The 23,241-nt window shown below is 48.0% G+C and overlaps 2 protein-coding genes across 5 annotated transcripts in view; one reads left to right on the top strand and one right to left on the bottom strand.

Annotated features, from left to right (window-relative positions):
* The window catches only part of dctn1b (dynactin 1b), a 186,280-nt gene that overhangs the window by 143,095 nt on the left and 19,944 nt on the right, over positions 1–23,241 (bottom strand). For 3 of the 4 annotated variants that reach the window (XM_070978459.1, XM_070978456.1, XM_070978457.1), the window contains 21 exons: positions 22,903–23,107; positions 22,458–22,536; positions 22,221–22,380; positions 21,996–22,100; positions 21,403–21,594; positions 21,191–21,307; positions 20,792–20,944; positions 20,553–20,713; positions 20,274–20,442; positions 19,945–20,013; positions 19,457–19,669; positions 19,210–19,371; positions 18,990–19,121; positions 18,778–18,906; positions 18,554–18,696; positions 18,305–18,471; positions 17,149–17,276; positions 16,683–16,869; positions 16,359–16,432; positions 16,110–16,199; positions 13,989–16,014 (listed from right to left, as the gene is read on the bottom strand). In XM_070978459.1, the coding sequence (XP_070834560.1) occupies positions 15,877–16,014; positions 16,110–16,199; positions 16,359–16,432; positions 16,683–16,869; positions 17,149–17,276; positions 18,305–18,471; positions 18,554–18,696; positions 18,778–18,906; positions 18,990–19,121; positions 19,210–19,371; positions 19,457–19,669; positions 19,945–20,013; positions 20,274–20,442; positions 20,553–20,713; positions 20,792–20,944; positions 21,191–21,307; positions 21,403–21,594; positions 21,996–22,100; positions 22,221–22,380; positions 22,458–22,536; positions 22,903–23,107 (2,973 nt within the window). In that variant the 3' untranslated portion in view covers positions 13,989–15,876. Of the gene's footprint in view, positions 1–13,988; positions 16,015–16,109; positions 16,200–16,358; positions 16,433–16,647; positions 16,870–17,148; positions 17,277–18,304; positions 18,472–18,553; positions 18,697–18,777; positions 18,907–18,989; positions 19,122–19,209; positions 19,372–19,456; positions 19,670–19,944; positions 20,014–20,273; positions 20,443–20,552; positions 20,714–20,791; positions 20,945–21,190; positions 21,308–21,402; positions 21,595–21,995; positions 22,101–22,220; positions 22,381–22,457; positions 22,537–22,902; positions 23,108–23,241 lie in introns of those variants that run through there. The other variant, XM_070978458.1, reaches the window with a different exon arrangement.
* alms1 (ALMS1 centrosome and basal body associated protein) lies at positions 642–13,946 on the top strand. The gene is made up of 18 exons (XM_070978453.1): positions 642–718; positions 1,988–2,168; positions 2,530–2,650; positions 2,753–4,637; positions 4,800–4,959; positions 5,154–6,335; positions 6,518–6,633; positions 7,014–8,094; positions 8,306–8,428; positions 9,320–9,475; positions 9,625–10,559; positions 11,184–11,301; positions 11,702–11,914; positions 12,033–12,298; positions 12,837–13,002; positions 13,167–13,224; positions 13,433–13,532; positions 13,648–13,946. Exons 1-18 carry the CDS (start codon positions 704–706, stop codon positions 13,690–13,692), a joined length of 6,921 nt encoding a protein of 2,306 aa, XP_070834554.1. The 5' UTR covers positions 642–703; the 3' UTR covers positions 13,693–13,946.

Below are 23,241 nucleotides of genomic sequence, written 5' to 3'. Positions count from 1 at the left end.
TTTAATAAGACAATTTTATTAAATTGAGCTTCATTCGGAATATGCATTATGTGAGCAAAATATAAACAAGAAATGGTGCGTTTCACGTTCAGTATTTCTAATATTACTTGACCATCATTATACATTCGGGAAAATATTTTGATATCAGACAATCTAATACAGCAACAGTATTACAAAATACTGCCAACACTCAATAGATAGTTTCAACAAAACTTAAAAACTACCTCAGTGACAAGATATGACTATGCTGTTTTATTAATTAACTGCTCGGTCAGGGTATTGCACCAGCAGTCAGCTTTCTGAAAAGATGCAAAAAGGAAAGAGCTTCTACTCCGTTTAATTTCTGAGACATGTTTCCACATGTTTCTACTCTTCATCTGCCAAACCAGAGGAAATAAACAGTTGACAACCATCACAAATCAAATCAACATATAGCAATATTGGGTGAAATTTTACACAGACAACAGAAACACTGTTTTTAAACGGAGAGAATTGTAGTCTTTTTAACGCAAGCGAGGGAGATCTCTTGTTAAGATACGATCTTTGGCGCTCCAGTTCAAATCTAAACCCTCTCGCGCCCTCTTCCCTCCCACGCGAGTTTCCGGGTTTTTCTCCGCACATTTCTTAGCAACGCTGCACGCTCCATGGATACGAGCTTCCGGAAGCGCGCTCGTTGTGGCGGACTGACAACAACAACGTCAACATGGAACCTCCAGAGGTAATTACGGCCAGAAAAATATGTTATGTTCCACATTGATGTCGTCCTTCTGTACGATTTTACGTAATTATTACCCGGGAAATCTGGTTAAAGTTCAACCAACGATGGCTGTTGTCAGTAGTAAGCTAACTGCTAAATGCTTTGCTAGGTTGTTAGCTGAGTAACAAACGGCTAAAGTAACCTTACTCCTTTTAAACGTTGTGCCATTGTCAGACAAAACATTGCGTTTCACCCATTAGTAATAATCGTAGCATGGATGTTTTGCGGCTAATCAGTTGCAAGTTAACGTTAGCTATTCGTATGCGGATTTGCGTTACAGACAGCGTCATGTGTCTCATCAAGCTATCACTAACTTGTTGCCCATAGCTAACTTTTCGCGATGCATGACAACTCATTGAAATGTGATATATGATATAATGTAGTTAAACAAAAATGTTGGTCATTTGCATTTGACCCAAGAATGCCTCTGCTGTGCATTATTGTTTTTTTATTTGTAATTTGTGAGATAGATTGTAAACCTATGCGAACGGAGAGTACGTTATTAATCCCAAAAGGTGATTGTAGTCGTTACAACAGCTATGCCACATAAACCACAAAAACAAATGAAGTATGTTAGAACTATAGAAGAAAAGACAGTAAAGTAAAAACACCGACTTTAGACCAATATTTAACTCTAATGTACAACATGCACTGTACAAAGATAGTGTCCAGTAATATATTCTACGTTAGTAGTGTAAGATAATGTTATATGCTGCAGGGAGCATGATTGTCCTTGGATATTATTGTATTTGACTGTACTTTGACTACTGTATATGTAAAGACAGAGATAAATCTGTTATATGTTCATTTAGAGTTGCGAGGTTGCATAATAAATGCTAAGGACTTTGTGATGTGATTGTGAATAAATGTGCTTTAGTGATAGAGGAGCCACCTGTCCAAAACACAGTGGATGCTCGTTATGCAAAGTGATAGCAGCTGGCAGGAATGACTGCTGTAGTTCCTTGTCAGAAAGGAGCTGAATACGTTTCTTGCTGAAGGTGCTCTGCTGTTTGACCAGCAGGTTGTGGAGGTGGTGCTAAATATTTTCCATGGATAACAGTTTGTGCACTATACTCATCTCAACTTCAGCAGCTACAAGCTTTTTACCAGCAGTTGTTGTTGTTGTTTTACGAAGAAACGGTTCAATGTTCCCATGCTGTAGATGACACAGCAAAGTTAAATGGCACAAGAGGACAGCAACAGTGAGTTGTTGGATGATTCGGTTCACAGAGGGCAGCAGTGTCTCCTTGGTTGCCAGCGGATGAAGATGTGAGTCAGGCTGCTGGACAAACATCCACAAACCAACTGGGAGCTCAGAGTCATAGCTGTGCCGTTCAGGACCAGAGACAGGCCAGGCAGGATACAGATGGCTCAGAGCTTCAACAGCTGTGGGGGCACTCAGTGCAGTCAAGTATGTACACTGAGTAAAACAATGAGTTTCACACTCTTCTCTTTTTTGTCATAATGTTGAGTAAGACTAGGTGATACAGAAGTACAACATGTTACTGGAAATCTGTTGTTTTGGCTCAGAATATAAACTATACTTAGTGGTACGTATGTATTTGAAATATACATTTGTCTCATATCTGTGTAGGCATGGAAAATCACATTTCAAGCTGTCTAGTTGATAATTTATTACATTGGATCTCATGATAATGTGAAGTTGAATGTAGTGATGGTTTGCACACATAAAGTTTGTAGGATCTTTACTTTGTTTGTAAGTTCTGTTTACAGTCCCTGTGGATAACATTCAGCATTTTCTGTGTCATCAGAGTTTCAGGATAGTAACCTGTCTCCATCTCTTCCCTTGCTGCCTGTGAACTCTGGAGTGGAGCGCATGTTCACTGAATCGTCTTTATTCCAACAGAGTGACTTTGAATTTGCCCCTTTAAGGTAAAACATAATCAGTCAAAAGTCAATTGTTGATCCTGTGGGCATGGCTTTCTACAAAATGCTACTTGAATGTTTTTCATTATATTTATTTACTTTTCAAAGGGCATACCCTGACTTGTCCATGGCATCAGAGAGGTTTCACTTTCCACCCCAGGATCACAACACTCAGGCCTCTGAGCGTGGTTCGCTGTCCCAGCACCCTTTGGCCCAGGCAACCATCCTGTCTGAAGAAGGATCAAACAGCTGCTGCTCTCTGTCCCAGTACAGTTTGTCCCCAGGGGACAAAGGCAGACAAAAGGAATCTATTCACCCGTCACTGAATGCCACCACGGACGGACAGGGAGTACCACGCAAAGATGATACAGTTAGCAGAGAGAATGACTCAGAGACTGTAAGTGACCCCGCAGACAAGCCAGTGGGAGAGGCTGCTGAAGATGAGGCGTTCTTTCTGAGTAAGGAAATTCCTGCCCAGCATCTTCTGGAGCTCCTTCAGAAAGATGTTGGCATGCCAAGCAGCAGCAGTAGTGCTGTTTCTTCTGCATCTGAGACCTCTGTGAAGATCGCTGCATCTTTTTCCAAAGAGCCTAAAAGCAGTCAAGCTTGCAAATCAGACATTGACCAAAGCACAGTTAGAAGAGAACATCCTCCAGGTGAAGCTTCTCTTCAGCAGCAGATACAACCACCTGATAGAGATTTACAGCCTGACCAGTCGCGAACGTTGTCATCTGAGGTCTCTAACATCACTATGGGGCTCCGCAGCACTCAACCCGATGACAGTAGTGAAGTATTACGCAGAGAGCTGCTGTCTGAGGTAGAGCGGCGCAGCGGCTGTGAAGCTGAGTCTAAAAACCAACAGCGGAGTCTAACACCACCTGCTCAGTCTCTCACACCAAATCCCACAGAGAGAAACGAAGGCAAGCCAAGTGTCACCAGAACAGATCTGGGTGGCGTGCCATGGACGGGTCCGTTTTCAGTCGGTGTCGAACGGGGTCATAGAGAACAAGACCTCTGGTCCTCAGGGAACCAAACAGGGATTGATGGGTCCTACCTGAGTTTCCTTCCACAGTCTCAGTCCACTCCAGGTGTTTTTAAGGCCCCACCCAAATCCAGTGTCAAGGCTAAATTAGGGCAACTTTCTGCCATAGAATCCAATAAAGAGAAGTCATATGAGTCAAACGCAGAGATCTCTCCACAGCCAGCTGTTCCTGTGGCAGATGTCCACCGCCCAGACCCATCGAATCAGTGCCAAGAGGAAGCGACCTCTGCAAAGGTCCAGTCTCTCCCAAGTCTCAACTACATGCAGAAAGTAGATGCTTGGAGGGCAAACCAGACGGGGAAGGCATCTCTGTTTGATAGCTTGGCACTGCAAGGATTTTCTGGCATCTCTCCAAAAAAGAAAGCTTATGACGCAATATCTGACACCCTGAATCGCGTCCTGAGTCAGCAAGCGAGGAGTTTACAGCAGCCTCCTGTTTCAAGTGCTGCCAGTCAGAATGTCTCACAGAGCTCCTCCACGGCTCCCCCTGCCTCGTCTTCAAGAAGAGGGGAGGCGGTGGGCAGCTCTCCCAGTGACAAAGATAACACTGGCTCTGCAGCAAGACCCTCTGCCTCACCCGTCGGCAGGTCACAGTCCCATTCCTCTCTTAGCACTGTTATCATGTCGGTTAAGAAAGATCAGCAGACAGAGAGACGTGCAGAAAAAGAGAAGAGTCAGACTCAAGATGATGTTCATCAGCCAAGTGCCACATCTCAGCCTTTGCCTCTCCTGAGCCTCGGTCAGTTCAGTGACGTGTCAGTCGACCAAGATCTGACGCTCTCAAGCTCCCAAGATAGTTACAACAGTGGAATCAAATTAGGAACTTCTGTTGGAGCTTCCTCTGCTGTCAGCCTGGAGGTGGATAACTACGCCCCGTACTGGACTTCAAAACTATCAGCAACACCACCACCTCTGCCCAGAGGGCAGCTCAACATCGAAGAACGAATTCCGGTATTTGAAAAAGCTGAAAACCATATAGAAACAAGCATAGAAATTCTTTAAAATATAATTTAGAATATGTTTAGAACTGGAAAATGTGTTGTTGCTATTGCAGCTATATAGATGTAGACCTGTACTCCTAATTCTGATATGTTATGTTTATTTTTCTTGCAGTTGTATCTTCATAACCTGGGGATTGACCAGTCTCCCTCAACAATCTTAACTCCGTTTGTACCCAGAGGGCCAATCAGAGAGCCTGAATTCTCTCCCACTGATCTCTGTACAATTAAAGGATCTGTTGGAACCCCGACCAAGAGCACCCAACCATCTGAAGGTACCTCTAAAATCACACTCTAAACAGAAAATTTAACCCTTGAAGAGCAGAAGATTCATTTATATACAGTATCTGAATGTCATTGCCTGTAGTTCATCATAGACCATATACAGAAAGTACAAGAATTGATATTATTATATTGTTTTTTCCTTTTTGAAGAAGAAAAGAAGTTAAAAAGCTATTTTCATTTTCAGGTGACAGTCCACATAAAGGAGAGTTTTCCAGATCCAGCATCCTGTCAGTGGACTCCAGTATATCCATACCCTTCAGCCTGGACAGTCTTGGTCCATCTGCATCTATCCCAGAGCGGACCAGGCGGCCTTCTCCCCCATCAGATAGAGAAGCTATCCAGAGTGAAAGCGAACTGCCACCGTCCTCCCATCTGGATGAAGACTCTTATCCCTCCACACTGCAGACCACCCTGCAGCAGCCAAGGGACAGCAGCTTAACCAGCAGCCAGAATACCATCCAGCAAGGAGACAGGTTTGACTCTGACCTCTCGTTAGCTACCGAGGCGAGAGGCGGGGACAGAGAGCTGGAGTCGCCCTTGAAAACAAGGCACAGTATGGAGCAAAGTGCAGAAGTTTCTTTTGTCAGCTCCAAGGCCCTGTTGGAGATTCGCAAGTTGCTCTCCCAGGCGGACAACATGGTATCGGCTGGGTCTTCTGCAGCGTCCTCGCTGTCTTCCACAGCACCTCGTCTGCTCTCTAATGAGGACATATTCCTTTCGCTGCGGAAGGAAACCAACAGACTCCAGGACTCCTCATTCTCCACCTCCTCCACTACTGCAGATGCCAGAACTCGGTCCTCCCCGCTATGGGCCAGGTCCTCGTCCGACTCCATGCTAACCTCAGAGAAACTTAGAGAAAGCTCTGTTGGTCGAGAGAGCACGACTTCATCAAGGCAACCCAATTATGCATCCACACATCCCCTTATCACTGCGCCAACCACAGGTGCATACAGAAGGCCACAAGATAGCACTGTCAGTAGAGGTCCAGGGTCGTCCCATGTCCTCTCCCAGTCAGCCCGGCGGGCAGAGCCTGAGGGCTGCAGTGCTGCTCCCCCCGACAACAAAGTCCCACCACAGCCACCAGTCATCAAGCCGTCGCCAGCTTTGAGCACACAACAGCTCATGTCTACTCCTACAGACAAGGCAGGTGCCACAGAGGAGGCAAAACAGACGACTCTGGAAGGTCACGTACAGAGCAGTTCCTCCTCGCCCATACCCGAGGACACAGATCAGGGAGTGATGAGTGATGGGAGCAGTGACAGCTCGCTGGCAGTCAGAGTGGCCAAGTTACTGCAGAGTGAGTCTCCAGCCACCATGGTGTCCAGTACACCCAGCATCACTGACCAAGAGGAGAACAAAGCCAGAGGTAAGAGGATTCACATCTTCTACACTCCAGCCTTGTGTCATAAATGTTCATGGTGGAAACAGTCAAAGAAACTTTTCACGTCCTGCAGCAGAAGTCACTTCCTCGTAGTCTCTTGTTATACTTCGACAATCTTGCACAAATAAACTGTCATCTACATGAGCTTCATCGTTTCTGTGTTGCAGAATGGATTAAGATGAAGCTGTCGGGACAGCAGTGTGAGCCCCTGGAGTTGGACAAAGAAGACAGAGAGCGGATTGAAGAGATCAAGAGAGAGCTGCTGTTAAAAAACCCTCTGAAGGTAAACCAAATATGATGCTACATTTAAAATACTTTAAATTAACCGTGTTTTTTATTTTGTCACACATTTCCCCTTTAAATCATGAAAACTGTGAAAAAATAATGTTTTGTTGTCATTCTGATGTCCTCCCTCCAAACTCTGGACAGTCCAGGTCTCATGCTTGAGGTAACTGGTGTGTTGCAGACATGGTGTGTCAACAAATGCATGTTAGACATTTGGAAAAAAATGATTTCAACTGTTCCCAGTTATGTTTTCAGTGAAATTCTGCCATGCATGCAATTTCTGTGAGTCTTTGTGGTGAATGAATTCACAGAGTAACATTAAGACCTTACTTGGTTTCAGTTTGGCACAGACCTCGTGTTTTTTTGCTTTTCTTTCAGAGTCAGGGGAGCACAGATACAGAGAGCAGTGCAGGGTCCAGTGTTAGAGCCCTGAGGGGGCAGGACTCAGCTCAGCAGGCACATACATTCACCGCTGTGGCTGATGCTAACAACCAGTCATCCCAGCTTCTGCAGAGCCTCAGCACAGATCACTGTGACTCCGGAGTGCAGCTTCAGAACCCTCCTCGTCCAGATCTGGAGGCTCAGATACGTGAGATCGCTGCCAGAGAAGGGGTAACCCTCCCGAGGACAAACCCACGGGCCCTCACGTCTATCACCATCGCCACCCGCAGGCGCTCCACCTCGCCCTCTCCCTCCACATCGCCTGCACCTCTTCTCAGTCCAGCACCAGAGCCGCTCCACCTGAAAGAGCTCTCCACTGGAGCAGTGGAGCACCCTAAAGCTAACAGGCAGCTTCCCCCCACCGTGGATGAGGAAGATAAGACCACCCCAGACCCACATTCTGTGTTTGAGCCGAGCAGCAGTCTGAACACCACAAACCAAAACCCGACTCCTCAGTCAGCACCAGGGGATCAGAAGAGGCAGGACACTGTAGGAGGCCTGTGTGAAGACCCTCCTCCACCCTCTCTGGGTGTAGATGGAGAGGAGGTGAATGCTAAAGAGGACAGCGCTCCGTCTTTCAGGCGAGAGGACGAGTTATCCGGCCGAGACAGCTCTGTTTCTGATGCTGGTCCTGAGGCTGACTCTCCAGCCAGGACGGGTCACGTCTCACATGTCCACCTCACTCTGTCCCCCAAAGCCACCGATCACAGCTTGGCCCCCGCTGTCCACTCCAGTCACGCTGATGCTGTTACGAGGCTGCCACGTAAGGAATTTGTCCCCCTCAGACACTCGTCTTCTGCTGCCAGCAGTCCAGACGAAGGCGTCGGGTTGTCCAGTCCACCAGAGTGGTACGACAACAGAGAGCCAGTAAGACAGCGGGGACCTGAAAGAGCCAACACCTCCACCCTGTTCAAACCCACTCTGCCTCAGGGGAAGATGGCTTCCATCTCCACACAACCTTTTACTCCATCTCACAGAGTGTTGGTGTCACAGAGACCCTTAACCACTGAGTCACCAGGTAGGCTTGTTAGGAAGTGTATTTAAAAACTTATCTCATGTTAGTTTAACTTTTTTTATAATAAAGTTTAACTGGAAAATAAAACTCCACCCTTCCCTGTAGGAGCTGATGGTGCATTCTTGGCAAAATTCTATAATAAGTGAATGTGAATGTCCAAATGTCTTTATTCCAAACTGTCTGTGTTCCTTCCTTCCCACCTTTCCTCTTACAGCAGTGCCTGTTCTTCTGCCTTATAAACCTCGTGGCAGCGAGGAGCTCTTCTACGTCCCTCAAACAGAAGCTGACTTCTCCTCCACCGACCTGTCTGACACCACCATGGAAAGCTCCCACACAGGTACACTCAACACCAGAGCCACTGCACGATTTCTGCCTTAAACTCTGAGCAGGACGCACGTTTGTTCTTCTCTGACTGTGGAAATCTCATGTTTTCAAAGGACAGATGATGGCAAAGGTTTATAATGTGTGGGTCTTCCAGCCAAAACATGAGGCTTGTGTAGGCTGATAGAGGAGTAGAGTGTAAGGCTGGACTGACTGACCGGCAGGGAGTGACTAATACATTTCTCATATTTGTAGTTAGGGTGCATTGAAGAAAAACCAAAAATATCTATAGATAAGAAAAGGCATGGATCGACCACACGTGGATAAATCCAAATGAAAAGGTACTGCAGTGTCTCTCATGAAGTCTTTTTATATTTTTTACAGAGATGAGAATTCAGGTCACATGACATGAAACCAAAAGGGAGGAGTGAAAAGGTTAAAGCTGTTTGAATTGTGCGTGTGTTTTCCTTTGAAAACTGTGTTTAAATGGTAAATACTAGACAGCTTTTCTATCTTGCAACTCACTAAACGCAAACATCGCAAAAAAAGTTAAATGAAAAAATGCATGAATTTATCAAATCCAGAGATTTGAATAGTCGGTTGGATGTGCGACAGATGAGGAGGCTCTGCTCTCATTTCCCCTGTGCCCGTATGAGGCTGTGAGCAGCAGCTGGTCCATTGTAACACACACCAGGCAGTGCATTCATTATTCATGTTCGGGGGCAGAGTGAGACAAAGGCAGGGCTGGGGCCCCAGCAGAGAGACTGACAGGGGGCTGTAGACTCCACGTCTTTGAACGTCTTCTGTTGGCTACAGGCTGAAAATGAAGGCTTTGGTCACTTATCCAGCAGCGGTTTAACTTTCTCACTCGTCATGAGGTAACGAGCCACCTTTCAATCCTGACCAGGCTCGGACGACGCCGTGCCCCCACGCTTCAGCAGCGAGGTCCTCGGCCACCAAGACCCGGGTCTGGACCGGGGAGTCACCATCAGACACACAGAGGGAATCTACAGCAGGAGGCTGAAGATGGCCGCCTTCAACATAGACGAGCCCGGACGCAGAGGTGAGCTGAACGCCATCAGTACCTCCTCAGTTTCTTCTGCTGTGACAAGAAGTATAAAACTACTCAGTGGGCACTGGATGATTAATATGTTGTGTAGAAGAAGTCTAATGCAAATTAAATCTTAACACCTGTTGTCTCTCTCCTCATAGGTAGACCCTCACAAACAAAGGTGACTCAGACTCCGACGCCGTCCTCTCAGGTGTCAGTTGCCTTTACCAGAGTGCCTTTATCAAGCAACCAGGAAGCCTCCACCAGGGACCAGGGGACCAGTCCAGTGCAGTTCCTCAGTCATGATCAGCCAGAGTCCAGCCGGGAGAGATCTCAGCCAGTTCACCTGGAAATGGACTACGAGAAGGCGAGCCATCACCTGGACCGAGGCTCTGTCCTTCACGCAGAGCGAGACCAGGACGGGAGGGACCTCCCTCGCCCTGCTGCCCAGCAGAGGAGCAGCACTCTGGACCAGCTGTGGCAGAGGTTCTGCGATCAGCGGAGCCTGGAGGAGTCCCGACCGACCAGCGACCGAGAGGCATCGCTGCTGGAGCGGCTGGAGCGCCTGTCGCGTCTTATTCACAGCACGAGAGGAACAAATGCGTCAGACGCATGTTGTGACCGAGAGGGAAGGAGGGGAGGAGAAGCTGCAAAGAGGCAAAGACAGAAACACATCGGAGCAGCGAAGAGGAGCGTAGGAACTGAGGCTGGAGAGGTGGAGTGGAACGTCAGAGGAGGGAGAAAGGTTGAAGGCGAACCTCCAACCCCTCGTCAGGCCTGGACTCAGAGGCTTCAGGTGGAGGACGCTTCTCAGCCTACAGACGAGGACTCCTTCACCTCCAGCTTCTCTCTCGACTCCTCCCACCGCTGTCCTGCAGACAGAGACGAGTCTGAGACCACGTCCACCACGTCTGGCTCCATGTCCACCGTGGACACGGCACGGCTGGTCCGAGCCTTCGGCGCCCACAGAGTCCAGCACCTGAAAACCAGCTCCGGCCTCAGCAAACTGTACGACACCATCAACAGGCAGAAAGACGGGAGGGAACAGAGGAGAGGAGGACGACTATCAGAGACCACCGGCACCGACGGATCCACAGTAAGCACATCATAAAGCTCATTTAATTACACGTGAGGGTGATCATATTTATGTGCCAGAGCAGTAAACACAGCTCTCTCTATCCGTCAGCACCCTTCAAAGCGTGCAGATTTGAGGAAAAGAAAAGGAAGCTTAAAAGATCAAACTTTAAACAAAGAGTCTTTGAAATCCTTTTTACTTAAAATACAGCAACAAGATGTTTCAGCACATCATTCTCTGTCCAAACATCAGCGCTGTTTGAGAAAACACTGATGAATTTAGCAGAATTTGGCAAGAACAGTCGAACAAGAAGTCTTTGAATTTCATATCTGACTGTGGAATTTGGGATAAATCCACAAAAATCTGCGTTTCACAGCAGATACTCTGACGTGTCGCAGCAGGAAAAGGTTACTCATGACTCTCTCTTCAGTGTCTCAGTAAAAACCACGACTGAGCCAGCATGCACGATACCAACACCCTGAAACTGAAGCAGCTGAATGGAATTCAGCCAACATTAATTTGTTTACGCCCGAGCTTCTCCTGCTTTGACATGTCAAAGTGTTTTCTGTGAGAAAGACTGATATATAACAGATACAGTAACTTATCCTTAGAGGCACTGAGCAGCTGTAATCTCTCGGTCCTCAGGTTGCTGCTGATTCTGCATCCTCAACCAGCACTTGCACCCTCCCATCACACCACGGCCCCTCCAGGACTCTGGCAGCCAAGAAGGCTGTTAAAATGGTCAGCAAAGGCATCCAGGCAGGTCGGTCTTTGCTGAGGTTATTTTGTACGTTTTTTAACTTTTGGTTATTTAGTGTTTTCATCAGTGTCTGCACGGTGAGTCGCTGAGTTACTGTTTCCTCAGTCAGCAATGGAGAGTTACTAAACAGAAATATAAGATGAGTTTTGTGAGTGATTTTTGGAAAGAGCTTTTGAAGATACGAAACACTTTGAGAGAAATTCTGTCTGAAAACATCTCGGATACTAACGGAGTCATGTCCTCGATGCCCTTGTAAAAGTGGAGCGTCTATAATACCAAACATCATGTGTCGCTGTTAACTTTTGCCAGATGATTCGCTCCGTTTCCGCAGTAAAGATCAGCCACTTTAAAAAAAGACACACATTAAACCACAACACCACACGGTTCTTCTCTCTGTCCTCAGGTGATCTGGAGCTCGTCACTAATGGGACTCGACGTCACACCAGAGATGTCGGAACCACGTTCCCTTCACCTGCTGAAGCCAGAACTTCCAGGATCTCATCTTCCTCATCCAGCGCAGAGAGAGGAAGAGGAGGGCAGAGGAGCCCCTCTAAGACTCAGGGGGTGCACAAACAGAGAGAGAACAGGAGGAGCCTGTCGAAGAGCGTCCCTGAAGGTACGTCAGGCTGCAGAGGAGGCGTCTGCTCGGAGGCGTTGTTGTACCTCTGCTGGTCTGTGAGCAGCATCTTTGTTCTACGCAAAGTGAAGCCTTGTTTACACCTGGTCCTCTCCAGGTGTTTCATGGTTCATCTCTGCTGACGACCTGAGGTCAGAGGCGAGGAAGGAGAACCGGTCGGAGGAGGAGGAGGAGTTGGGGTGGAGGCCGAGCACCGCCTGGTTTGAACCGTACAGCAGAGTCAGCGCATGGAGAGAACCGCTCAGACAGAGACAAGTTCATGAGGGCGGAAACCAGCGGCACAGTGTTCCACATTGTCCCAAACCTGATCTAGAACCAAGAACCAAAGTGATGCCTGCTGGTCTGGAACGCATCTCTCTGCAGGTTGGTTTTTATTCTGCTTTAAAAACATCAGTGAACAGGCTGCAGCCGATTCGTTCAGGAGAGACTCAGCGCAGAAAACACAATGCATACCTCGAGAAGATGGTGTGTTCATGTAGAATAACATCTGGAGCTGCAATGATTAATCGATTAGTCAACTATTAAATTGATTGGCAAATAATTTTATAAGCAATTGATCAGTTTGAGTCAATTTTTAAGGTAAAAAAGTCCAAATTCTCTGATTCCAGCTTCCCAGTTGTGGATGAAAGGACATTTGAGGACGTCATTTTGGGCTTCGGGAAGCACTGATTGAAGTTTTTTGACCAAACAACGAATCAATTAATTGAGAAAATAATCTGCAGATTAATCAGCAGTGAAAATAATCTTTAGTTGCAGCTTTAATAACCTCACAGAATGAGGAAATACCTTCAGGGCCTTTAAGTTAAAGTGCTGGGCGTCCATTCTGATCTAAGACGTGAACGTCCCCATCGTCAGATCGTTTGTGCTTTGAATCCGTTAACGCTCCTCTTGGATCCTGCAGGAGGCTCTGCAGATGCATCGCCCACAGTTCATCTCTCAGTCCAGGCGGAGGGTGGAGCGTCTGGCTCAGCAGGCGGAGGAGAGGAAGCTACAGGAAGTCTTCAGCAGAGACAGAGACGAGCTCTTCATCCGGACTGGAGGAGCCGGGAGGCTGCCGAAGTCTGCAGGTACTGGACAGGAAAGAGCAGGAGGCTGAACGCTCTGCCCACAGCTGCATGGTTCATGCATCCAGACTTTTCCTTAAATCAGTTTCTGCATCGTAAAGAGGACTGAAGGTTTTACAAACTGGCCTCTATTAGTTACTTATAGCCACTGTTTTTTCTTTGTGAAGGCCCGGCTCTGCTCAGGAGGGCTGTTCCCAGGAAGGAGATGATACAGAGATCCAAACAGTAAGCCCCCATCATACGTAATAAATGTTCTAGGAACTAACGACATCCTGAACATTTCCAGCTCCAGAAGATGAATTCAGTGTTCAGGTACATCATCAGGTGAAAGTAAATCTGGTGCTGCTGACACTGATGTTGCAGAAAGGTTTCGCTCACAGGATATAACAACATGTAAAGTTAATATAAAGGCTTTGTTTCGCCTCCTCTCCAGGATCTACGAGACTCTGCCAGAGGTGCAGAGGAGGAGAGAGGAGGAAAGGCGAAAAGCAGAGTATCGATCTTACCGGCTGAACGCTCAACTCTACAACAAGGTACAACAAAAACAGCTTTTCTCATTCACAAAGTCCACCAAATGAATCCGACTGAGCTCAAAAGGAGCCGAAAGGCAGCTTTGTGAAAGAGGAACGCTTGTTTTCTGTCTTTCAGAGAATCACCAGCCGCGTCCTGGGCAGGAGAGCAGCCTGGCACTGATCACAGACCAGTGAAAGTTTACTGTAGATTAAATCCACCTGAGCAGAACAAAACTACATAAGTCAACTCAAAAAGAGCTTTTATTTATCTTTGACCACATTTTTAGTTTATATTTGAAAGATTATGTAGAAAAGTGGAGTTTCTGTCATTTTTAGATTGTCCCACTTCCACACCAGAGGAGTGTTTTAATTGGTTTAAACTTGAAAATGTGTTTGGATGTAAAAATAAACCAGATTTCTGCAGAGTTTTTTACCATTTCTGCTCAAATCCACGTTTTGATTGAAGACAGGAAGGCGCTGGCTTTAATGTCTTTTATTGATCAGTCATCTGTTGTGCAAGAGCAGGAAGCCACACGAGGAAAAGGTAAGACAAGTTAGACAAGCTGCAGATTCAGCACACCAGCTGCTCACTGACACGACAGATAAATAACAATGAATAAATAAGATTTATTCCCTCTGAAACTACAGTCACTTTGATGCACTATGCCCATCGTTAAATTAATCATAAAAAAAAAGTTCAAGTTAGGACAAGACTGTGTAAACAGAGTCTAACATGTCATTAAATAAAATCATTAATGGATTAATGAAGTAAAAGCCTCTTAAAATCATGGCAAACGTGGTGAAGAGAAACAAAGATTCTTTGGCAGAGATGTAGTTTTGCTTTAAACGAGGTTTGGTGTGAACAAATCCAAAATAAGGCAGGTGACGCTCTTTACCACAAGGCTCTCTGCAGGTTTAAGGCTCGGACAGCTCTGACACAGCGACACCGACGAAGGTAATACAGTCCTTTCTGGATGCGTGCGATTCAGCCGGCACGCCTTTTCTACCAAGCACAGTAACAGCTTACAGGAATTTACACCACGAGTGTAATAAATACTGAATAATTTAAACCATCTGTCTTTAAATAAACATGAGAAATCTGCAAAAGCCAAAGATTTTTGTCTGAGTTTCACACAGTCGATCCCTCGAGGTGAATCAGCGTTTCTTGTTCTGTGCGGTCCAGAAGGTTTTAATGAAACCACAGAGAAAAACTCAGGATCCTCAACACTTTGTGGGGTTTGCTCGCATGTAATTCTGCTCTCAGCGAAACGTCTTCGCAGCCGTGAAGTTACATCAAGTCAAACGGGATTCTGTTCTCTGTGGTTTCAGCCGTCACTCAGGACTCATGTGCAAAAAGACTCTTTGATCAAACCACAGTTTAAACGATAAAACTACTGTTTTTTTCAGTATAGTTTCTAAATCCTTTCCCTTTAGAAAAAAATGGAGCGCACAACAACTTACAACACAGTCACGATCCTTGTTATCGTGTGCGGTGCTAACGGCAGCGTCAGTAGTGGAACACAGAAACGTGGAGCAACATCGAGTTTGAGCTTCCACGCCAGGGCCAGAGAGGAGGCTGGGAAATGCTCTGCAAACACGAAACAGCAGTGGATCTGGGCAGCATGCAGCAGTGCAGATGCAAATATCTCTACGTCTCCTGAGCCACGACCTCCTCACCCAGTGTGTGAGCGCGCAGCGCAGCAGGCTCAGTCAGGTCACTTTAAAACCGAGACGGGTCGAGTCTGAGTTTGATTTTTGTCACTGCGACGTGTTCTGACAGCAAAGAGGAGATATTTGACAGTAGTGGTATCACTCGTTAGTGGTACAATAAGAAAATATGATGCTTTCTTGATCTTAAGTGAAATTTGCTTTAAAATTTTCTGAAACATAATCTTTTTATCGATTAAAATTAGAAAACTGAAATAAAATTCCATAATAAAAGTCTCAAATGTCCCAAAGATACTCAGTTTACTGTCTAAGAAACATTTGAGAAGCAGCAGCCAATGAATGATCAGCATTTTTTCTTAATAAATAACTGAAATGATTAATCAATAATCAAATAATTTCTAATTCCTGTTCTGTAGCTTGAACTTTAAAATCTAGTTGTAGCTCTCGCCCGAAACAAAGGAGAGCCAAAACAAACCCAGACAGACGAAAAGAGTCCTGGATCCAAAGTGATCTTGAGGTGAGACTGGTCTCAAGCCGCCGCCCTGACCGTCACAGATCCTCCTGCCTTTCAGAGCAGGTGAGGATCACTTCCTGCAGGTCGGAATCGGTGTAACAGGTGACGTCACTTCCTTTGGCCCTGGAGTGGAAAGCAGGCCGCCAAGCTGCTGATGGGGGTGTTTGTGTCTGCGGCTGAAGTTTAGGTCCTCAGCAGGCTGTGAACTCGCTGCAGCTGAAGCTGTGACAGGACGAGGCGGTGGACCTGCTCCTGACCGCGGGGACACGGCACCAAGACCCGACCCACCAGCACCGAGTCGCCCTGCTTCTCCTCCTTCGCCTGAAGACAGAAGATGTGAATCTCTCTGTTAAAGTGTGACTGAGGACGACATGAAGGAGCTCTGAGCTGCAGCGTGTCTGCAGCGCCGCTCTTACCTTCACAAACGAGGTCGAAGGGAACGTCGCGAAATCAGACGTGACTCGAGCTCCAGGCTGCTGGTTGACGACGTGCTCCGCTACTTCATCCTGACGGGAAAAAAAAAGGTGGATTTGACTGTATGAGCCTGTGAGGTGAGTACATGAAGGCTTGTGCAGTGATGGGAGCTTCTTTACTCTCTTTGAATCAATGTTTGTTTGTTCACTGGTGTTTTAAAGCCTTGCTGCATGCAGTCGTGAAGCAGTTACCTTCAGTCTGCCCAGAGTGTCACTCAGCGACTGTAGTCTAGCCGTCTGTTCCAGGAGCTGAGCACTAGGTGTCACTGCAGGACAGAAAAACAAACATGTTGTAATAGAGCTGTAAAGAACTGAGTGACCAACATGTTGAGGAGGGAGAGAAGCTTTTTGACTGAGGTGGTGTCTGCAGAGCGTCTCAACGGGCTCAAAAAGCACCAAGCAGAGGGCCAGGGTGACCGCTATGTGGCCTGAAAGGCAAAACCCAGGGCAAAGACAGCCCACAGGCCTCTCTGCTGCTCACACAGTGTATTTGAAGACTCGAGCAGCCTCACGTACCTGGAGATTTCCCGGTGATGTCCACCACCTTGACGTTGGCGCTCATTTGCAGCAGAGTCTCCAGGAGCTGGTCGGTTTTGCGGTAGAGGGCGCTGGAGAGCACTTCAGGACGGCCTCCGTCTCTGGAGGGCAGTTTGGTGACATGAAGAGGAGGCAGGGAGGCGAGCTGAGTGCGCATCTTCTCGGCCTGCAAGGGAAAACGAGTCACTGCGGCGGCAAAACGGATCGAACAACGTCTGCGACTGACGACGGCGTGAGTGAGATTCTGAATGTTTAACAGCAGCTTCAGTCAGTTCCTCCGATCTGAGTCAAACTAGATTTGTAAGGTGAAAAATATTCTTTAATTTAAGACTTTAAGGAGACATGATGAGGTTTTTGATAACCATCAGTGTAATAACGATTTTTGTTTGTCAAAAATCTGTCTGGATTGTACAGACATCTGAGACGGTGGAGAGGCGGTTCGTACCTTCAGCCTGTTGTTCTCGTTCTTCAGGTGTTTGATGCAGAGTCTCTGAGCTTCGATCTGCTGAGTCAGCAGAGGGGAGTCGATCACCTGGACGCCCGAGCCTGAACCGACGCCGGACACCATGTTCGCTGCAGGACAGACAGCGGGGACGCGTCGTGAGTGAGTGTTCAGTAACGTTCAATAAACACTGCAGACGCTGCTCTGACTGCTTCACTTCAAACTGTTCTCTGCCTTATTTTGAGCCAAATATTCATTTTCTTTGTCTCACATTCACCTCACTGCTGGAGTTACTTGGCAGATTAAGTTTTAACAAACTGAACACACAAATAAAAAACAGATTAAACTACCCAACAGTGTGCAAGTAGAGGCTTCACCTTCACCAGCTGCAGCTTTAAAAATCAATCAATAATAATCAATACTGTACAAGAAACCACTGACAGGAGCCATTCTGCTGCACACAGAGTACTTTTACTCTGCATACTTTCATCACATAAACTCATCAGAGTCTTCATCTTCATCATCACGTAGATGACATGATAAGCCGATAATACTAAATAATACTTCAGTGAGATTTTTACATTATTTTAAACGATAGTACAGCTACTTCCACTTAAGGAAAGAATCTGAATACTGATTGTTTTTGGTAAATATGGATGAAGATCATGCAGATTCATGAGCCGAATATCACATTCACAGACACAATAAAACACGTTCAGGCTGAACGGTTCTGACTCCACAAAAAGACTTAAAAACCACCTCCTGCAGCACGATCTACTGTCCCCACAAGACCTGCAAATACCCTGAATGAGACATGCATGCAGTATTCAACCGCAGTCGAAGCATGCACAGTCAAGCCGTGTCATTTTCCTTTTTTAGCATGCAGGGTGCAAACGCGAGCAGGCGGATACCTTTTTGTTCCTCTGCAGAGGGTAAAGAGCGAGAGAGTCACACAAAGAGAGGAGAGTGAAGACAAAGAGGAGGTTTTTAGGTTGTTGAAGAGTTAAAATGATGATAAACGGTCAGAAAGTGTTTGAAACTGCTCGTCCTGGCTGACTGGGTTCATTCCTGATCAGCAGCCCTGTGGCTTCTTCAGCGTTTGTTCAGCCTGCTGTCGGTAAACATACGGCGGCAGCGGCGGCGTTGTCCTGACACTCACCTCCTGCCATCCCCGTGACGATGGAGGCGATGCCCGACGGGCCGCTGCCTCTCAGCCCGTCGATGGTCATCTTCGATTGGCTGTTGATTCGCTGCTTCAGCTCGGCCTTCTCCGACTCCAGCTGGTCGATGTCGGCCTGCAGGGCGTCCATCGTCTCCTCGAACTCCCTGCGGAGAGGAGGACGCGGCACAGCTGTAGACGTCTGTCACAGAACACGACTTTACCGTGTGAGCGTGCAGCCGTTCTTACTTCTCCTTCTTCTTCAGCAGCGTCTGCGCCTCGTCCAGCCGAGTCTGAATCTTCTCCACGCGCTCGTCTGCGTCTTTGGACGAACTGTCCAGCTTCTTCTCCAGCAGACTGAGACGGACGTTGGCCTCGCTCAGCTCCTCCCCCTGAAAGCACATTCAGCCAATCAGCTTTTGACTTCCTGGTGACTTCGCTGCATGTTGCAGCAGACTGGCGTCTCTACCCACCTTGATCTTGAGAGACTTCTTCAGCTCCTTGATGACTGTCTCTCTGTCCTCCAGCTTCATGCCGAGACCTTCGGCATCGGTGATTTCAGCTCGGAGAGCCGCCGCTCGCACGTCCACAGGCGGAGGGTTCTGATTGGTCAACACAGGAGAAATCACAAACAAACCCTGCAGCGGAAAAGAAACCACGTCCAGGTGAGACTTGGTTGACTTACCTTGTTTTGAGGCTTGTCAGAGTCATATTCTCCCTCCTGCATGGCGGTGGCCATCTTGTTCATGGTTGCTATGACGATACTGCAGGACTGCCGCAGACACTCGTAGGGGTTGGCGCCCTGGGATCCATAAATCTGGAAATGATCAATAACCACAGCTGTCAGATAACTCTTGTTACTTGTTACTCTTTCCAGCACAGATAACACAGACATCACGGCGTACCTGCTCTCCGGCCTTGAACGCCACGTCCTCCAGTTTGACGGCGGACAGCCCCTCCTGTTCACCAAGAGGCGACATCATCTGAGCTCCAGCCGCAGCCACTTCCTGCAGCACCGCCACCACCCAGGTCAGGTGTTTCCTGCAGTCTGAGAGCGTGTCGGACACCTGCGGGCCAAAGGTCAACGAGACTAAACCACCAGACGGAGACAAATGCTGCTCTGCTGCTGAACTGTTTGGTTGCCACGGTTACCTGCTGTCCGAAGTTGAGGGCCGCTGGGATGCCCGGCGCGTCGGTTCCCGGCATCCTGCGGCGAATCTTCTTGCAGAACTGCCGGATGTCGCTGCAGGACGTCTCCAGGTCCTTCAGCAGCACGGCCAGGTCGGCCTTCTCCTGACCGGCGTGCAGGAACGCCCGCAGTCGACCGACCTCCACCGCCATGCAGTCCAAGGCACTCTGGGTAAACTGCGCATGGACACAACAGGTGATCTCAGCTGGTGAAGAAACCTCTGTTTAAGCGGCGAGATGCACGGCCATAATGTTCCTAAAGATTTCAACACGCGAGCTGAGTGACATCGAAACTAAGAAATGTGACGTTAACAAACTAATCCTCCACAGATCCTCGAGTCATCTGAAACCAGGAAGGAGAAATTTACCACGAAGGATCACACGGAGTGAGACGCCTTCGTCAGATGTGGTTCTACTGTCTGTTAACTCTGCACTGTGATGTCTGTACTCACTCTGATGTGATCGGCCAGCTGCATGGTGCACTCCTCATTCTGCTCTGCCAGGTGGATGCTGTACAGGTGCTGAGAGAGAAGCAGAATTCACGGGCAGTGTTACGGTTTGAGTTCCTGTGTTTGCATACAGCTTTTCAACACGGATGCTGTTAAACAGGTAAACATGTTACGTCACATAAATCATATTCCTGTTTGTCTTCACAGCTCTTTAAGACCAGACAGACTGTAGGGACTTAAAGGTTCTCTGTGCAGCTCATTAACAAAACTCACTGTGATTAAACTTCAATAAAAATCTTTAACTCTGCGTGTGTGTGTGTGTGTGTGTGTACCTGGTAGTATTTGATGGCCTTGGTGAGCGGCTCCACGTTCACCGTCTCGTCCAGCTGGTCTTTGTGCAGCAGGTCGATGAGGAAGTCCAGAGAGCGTTCATGGACGCTCATCTCCGGGTACAGAGAGCCGATCTTCTTATAGACCTCCACGCTGCACTGAGCCAGAGCCCTGACGCACACACACACACACACACACACAGTATGTTAAACACAGATTTTCTTGTCATTTCTCTGCGCTCAGACTCTCTCCTTGCTCTCAGGCACGGCGCTGAAACGTACTGTTCGTATTTGTGCAGCGTGGCCTGCAGCAGGCTGAGCGAGTAAACCAAACCGCCAGCGAAGCTCAGCTGCTCCCCGACGGCTCCCTTCAGCCCGGCTCGCTCCACGCAGTTCTCATTCAGGTCAAACTTCTCCTGGGCCTGTTTGCTGATCAGCTCGGCCTGCGGAAGCACAAACAGGCAGTTTAACTTCGCATTTCTTCCTCATGTGTCGGAGGAAACGTGGCGAAGAAAGCCAACCTTGCAGATGAGCCTGGGGATGAGCAGCAGCACCAGGATGCAGTCGTGGTCTCCGCCGTGACGAAGGAAGGACTCGGGCATGAAGGAGGTCAGGAGGGAAACGTGTCTGTTGGCCTGACCCACCTCCATCTTCCTCAGCTCCATCTCAATGGCCTGAACACACACACACACGCATGCACACACGAGCACACACACACACACACAATATATAAAACACAGCTTAGAGCCAATCTGCAGCAAACATTTGGAGTTACTTAAAACTTCTGAGTTTTTCAACCTCTAAACCCAAAGAAAATCAAAAGAGAGGAGAAAAAAGGACACTGAGGCTGAATCATATTTAACGTTATCACACTCCCGTTGTAACTCCTCGTCATTCAGAGAGCTCGCGTGCTTTCTGACCTTGGCGTAGGCCTTCGTCTCTGCAAACTTAATCTTGAAATCGAACATCTCTGCGGGCGGCTGCTGCTGCAGCTCTGCTGAGGCCTCCTGCTGGCTGGTCAGCTCTCTGTTCACCTCCTGCAGCGAACACAGAGGAACAATCGGGACGGACCTTTAGACTCAAACGTGTGATGACACCGCGAGCTGCGTGCTAACTGAAAACCCGTCTGCACCTGCAGGTGAGCCGTGAGCTCGCGGTACTTCTTGATGGTCTGCTGGTAATCGGCCACCGTCTCCTGCGCAGCTTCAACTCGTTTCTCGGACTCTCGGACTCTCGCCGCTCCAAGATCCAACATCTCCCTCAGCTCCAACTCCGTCTCTCTGGCGTTCTCCTGCAGCTCGTCGTTCATCTCGTTTATGGCTTCCTGAAGGGAAGACAAACACGGTCTGACCCTCGCTGGAACCCTTGTGTGACACACGCAAACCTGTTGAGCTGCACGTCAATGATGCCGTCAAACAACGTCCCACTAACGGTCACTTAGCTTCCATCATCATCATCATCATAAAAATCCTGCACAGACTGAGACGAAGAGGTTTCGTCTACAGAGTCGTTTGTTCTGATGGAGGTGAATTCAATCTGATCTGATTAAAGCAGTAACTCAACAGCGCCTGCAGACATTACAAACACCAGAGGGCAGCACATGCATATTAATGACCTACACAACAATAATGAAGTGAGTCAGCAGAGCGAGGCGCTTTCATTTTCTCTGACCTCATGAAAACACCAGAGGAGCCGAGCAGGAAGCGCTCGACCGTTTCCACTCACCAGGTCGGTGACCGTCTCTCTCAGCTCCCTCACTTTCTCCTCCAGGTCCAGGTTCCTCTCCGTCAGCATCTCCACCATCTCCTCTGCCCCCAGCGCTGCATCCACCTGCACCCGCCACCATTTATCATCAACCACCTCGTCAATATCAGCTTTAAAAGTTCACGTTACAATAAGTCTGCTGCAGCAGCTCAGCCAATCAGAAGACGAGGACGCTGGAACACCGACCTGTTCTTTCAGCTCGTCGATGGTCTTTTCTGCCACGGTCATCTCCTCCTGCAGCTTTTCTTTCTGGCTCCTCAGAGCGTCCAGCTCCACGTTCTTCTTCTCCATCTGCTTCTGCAACTTCACGTGTTCCTGCTTCTCCGACGCCGACAGGTCACGCATCCTGACACGCAGAGAAAACACATCAGCCTCCGCTCTCTCTGAACCTTCCTTCTCTCCGTTTGTTGTCTGAAGACCTACCTGACCAGAGCTTCCTTCAGTCTGCCGTTCTGCTCTTCCAGCTGTTTCACGTGATAACTGGATGCAGCTCCGTCCGAACCTGTGAGAAACCCCAAAACACAGCTGAGCTCTGCAGGATCCAGCAGGGTTTAAAAAAAATTTATGTGGCCAAATGACACTTCAGGAGAACTGATGCTGCTGCACGATGGCCAGTTTTAATCAAACAAATGGCCTTTCCTCTGAGTTGGCTCCGCCTGCTGCAGTTGTAAAGAGAAAGTAAGAAGCATCGACGAGTCAGAGGTCACTGATGAGCAATCGTGTCGAATCATGTTGTAGGCCGACACGTTTCTGCTCCTGAGCCACGCTGCCTTAATAACAATGCTTTACGGTCACTGCCTGACACAGCATCAGCACGTAATAATCCTTATTTCTGGATAAAACTTTGACCTCAAGGTCGTGGCCGTACCTTTCTCCTCAATCTCGTGCTTGAGGATCTCCAGGTCCATGGTGAGCTCGTCCACTTTCTCCTTCAGGGAGTCGACCTCCAGCTGCAGAGACTCGGCCCTCTCCTCGGCCATCTCCTTATCCAGCGTGGCCATCTCGATGGCGTCCGCTGTGTCCGACATCTCCTCCACGTAGCGCTCCTTCGCCTCCAGGGCCTCCTTCGCCTCCTACACACAGAGTGTGTACACACTCTCTATATATTTTTCCAGTTCATCACTTGTGTTTTATTAAGTTAATTCTTCTTTTACAGGCAGTGTTATGTTTGTGTTCCCTGCTGCTGCTGAATGGGTGTGTTAGCCAT

The sequence above is a fragment of the Chaetodon trifascialis genome, chromosome 14 (genome assembly GCF_039877785.1).
Source record: "Chaetodon trifascialis isolate fChaTrf1 chromosome 14, fChaTrf1.hap1, whole genome shotgun sequence".
In the NCBI taxonomy this organism is placed as follows: Eukaryota; Metazoa; Chordata; class Actinopteri; order Chaetodontiformes; family Chaetodontidae; genus Chaetodon; species Chaetodon trifascialis.
Note: the sequence above shows the minus strand (reverse complement) of the source record. Positions and strands in the feature narration are given on the sequence as shown.

Excerpts from the sequence above, each read along its gene's own strand:
- alms1 (XM_070978453.1), top strand. Across the intron at positions 8,095-8,305 it reads CTTAACCACTGAGTCACCAG|CAGTGCCTGTTCTTCTGCCT; the intron begins GTAGGCTTGTTA and ends TTCCTCTTACAG. Across the intron at positions 8,429-9,319 it reads CATGGAAAGCTCCCACACAG|GCTCGGACGACGCCGTGCCC; the intron begins GTACACTCAACA and ends AATCCTGACCAG.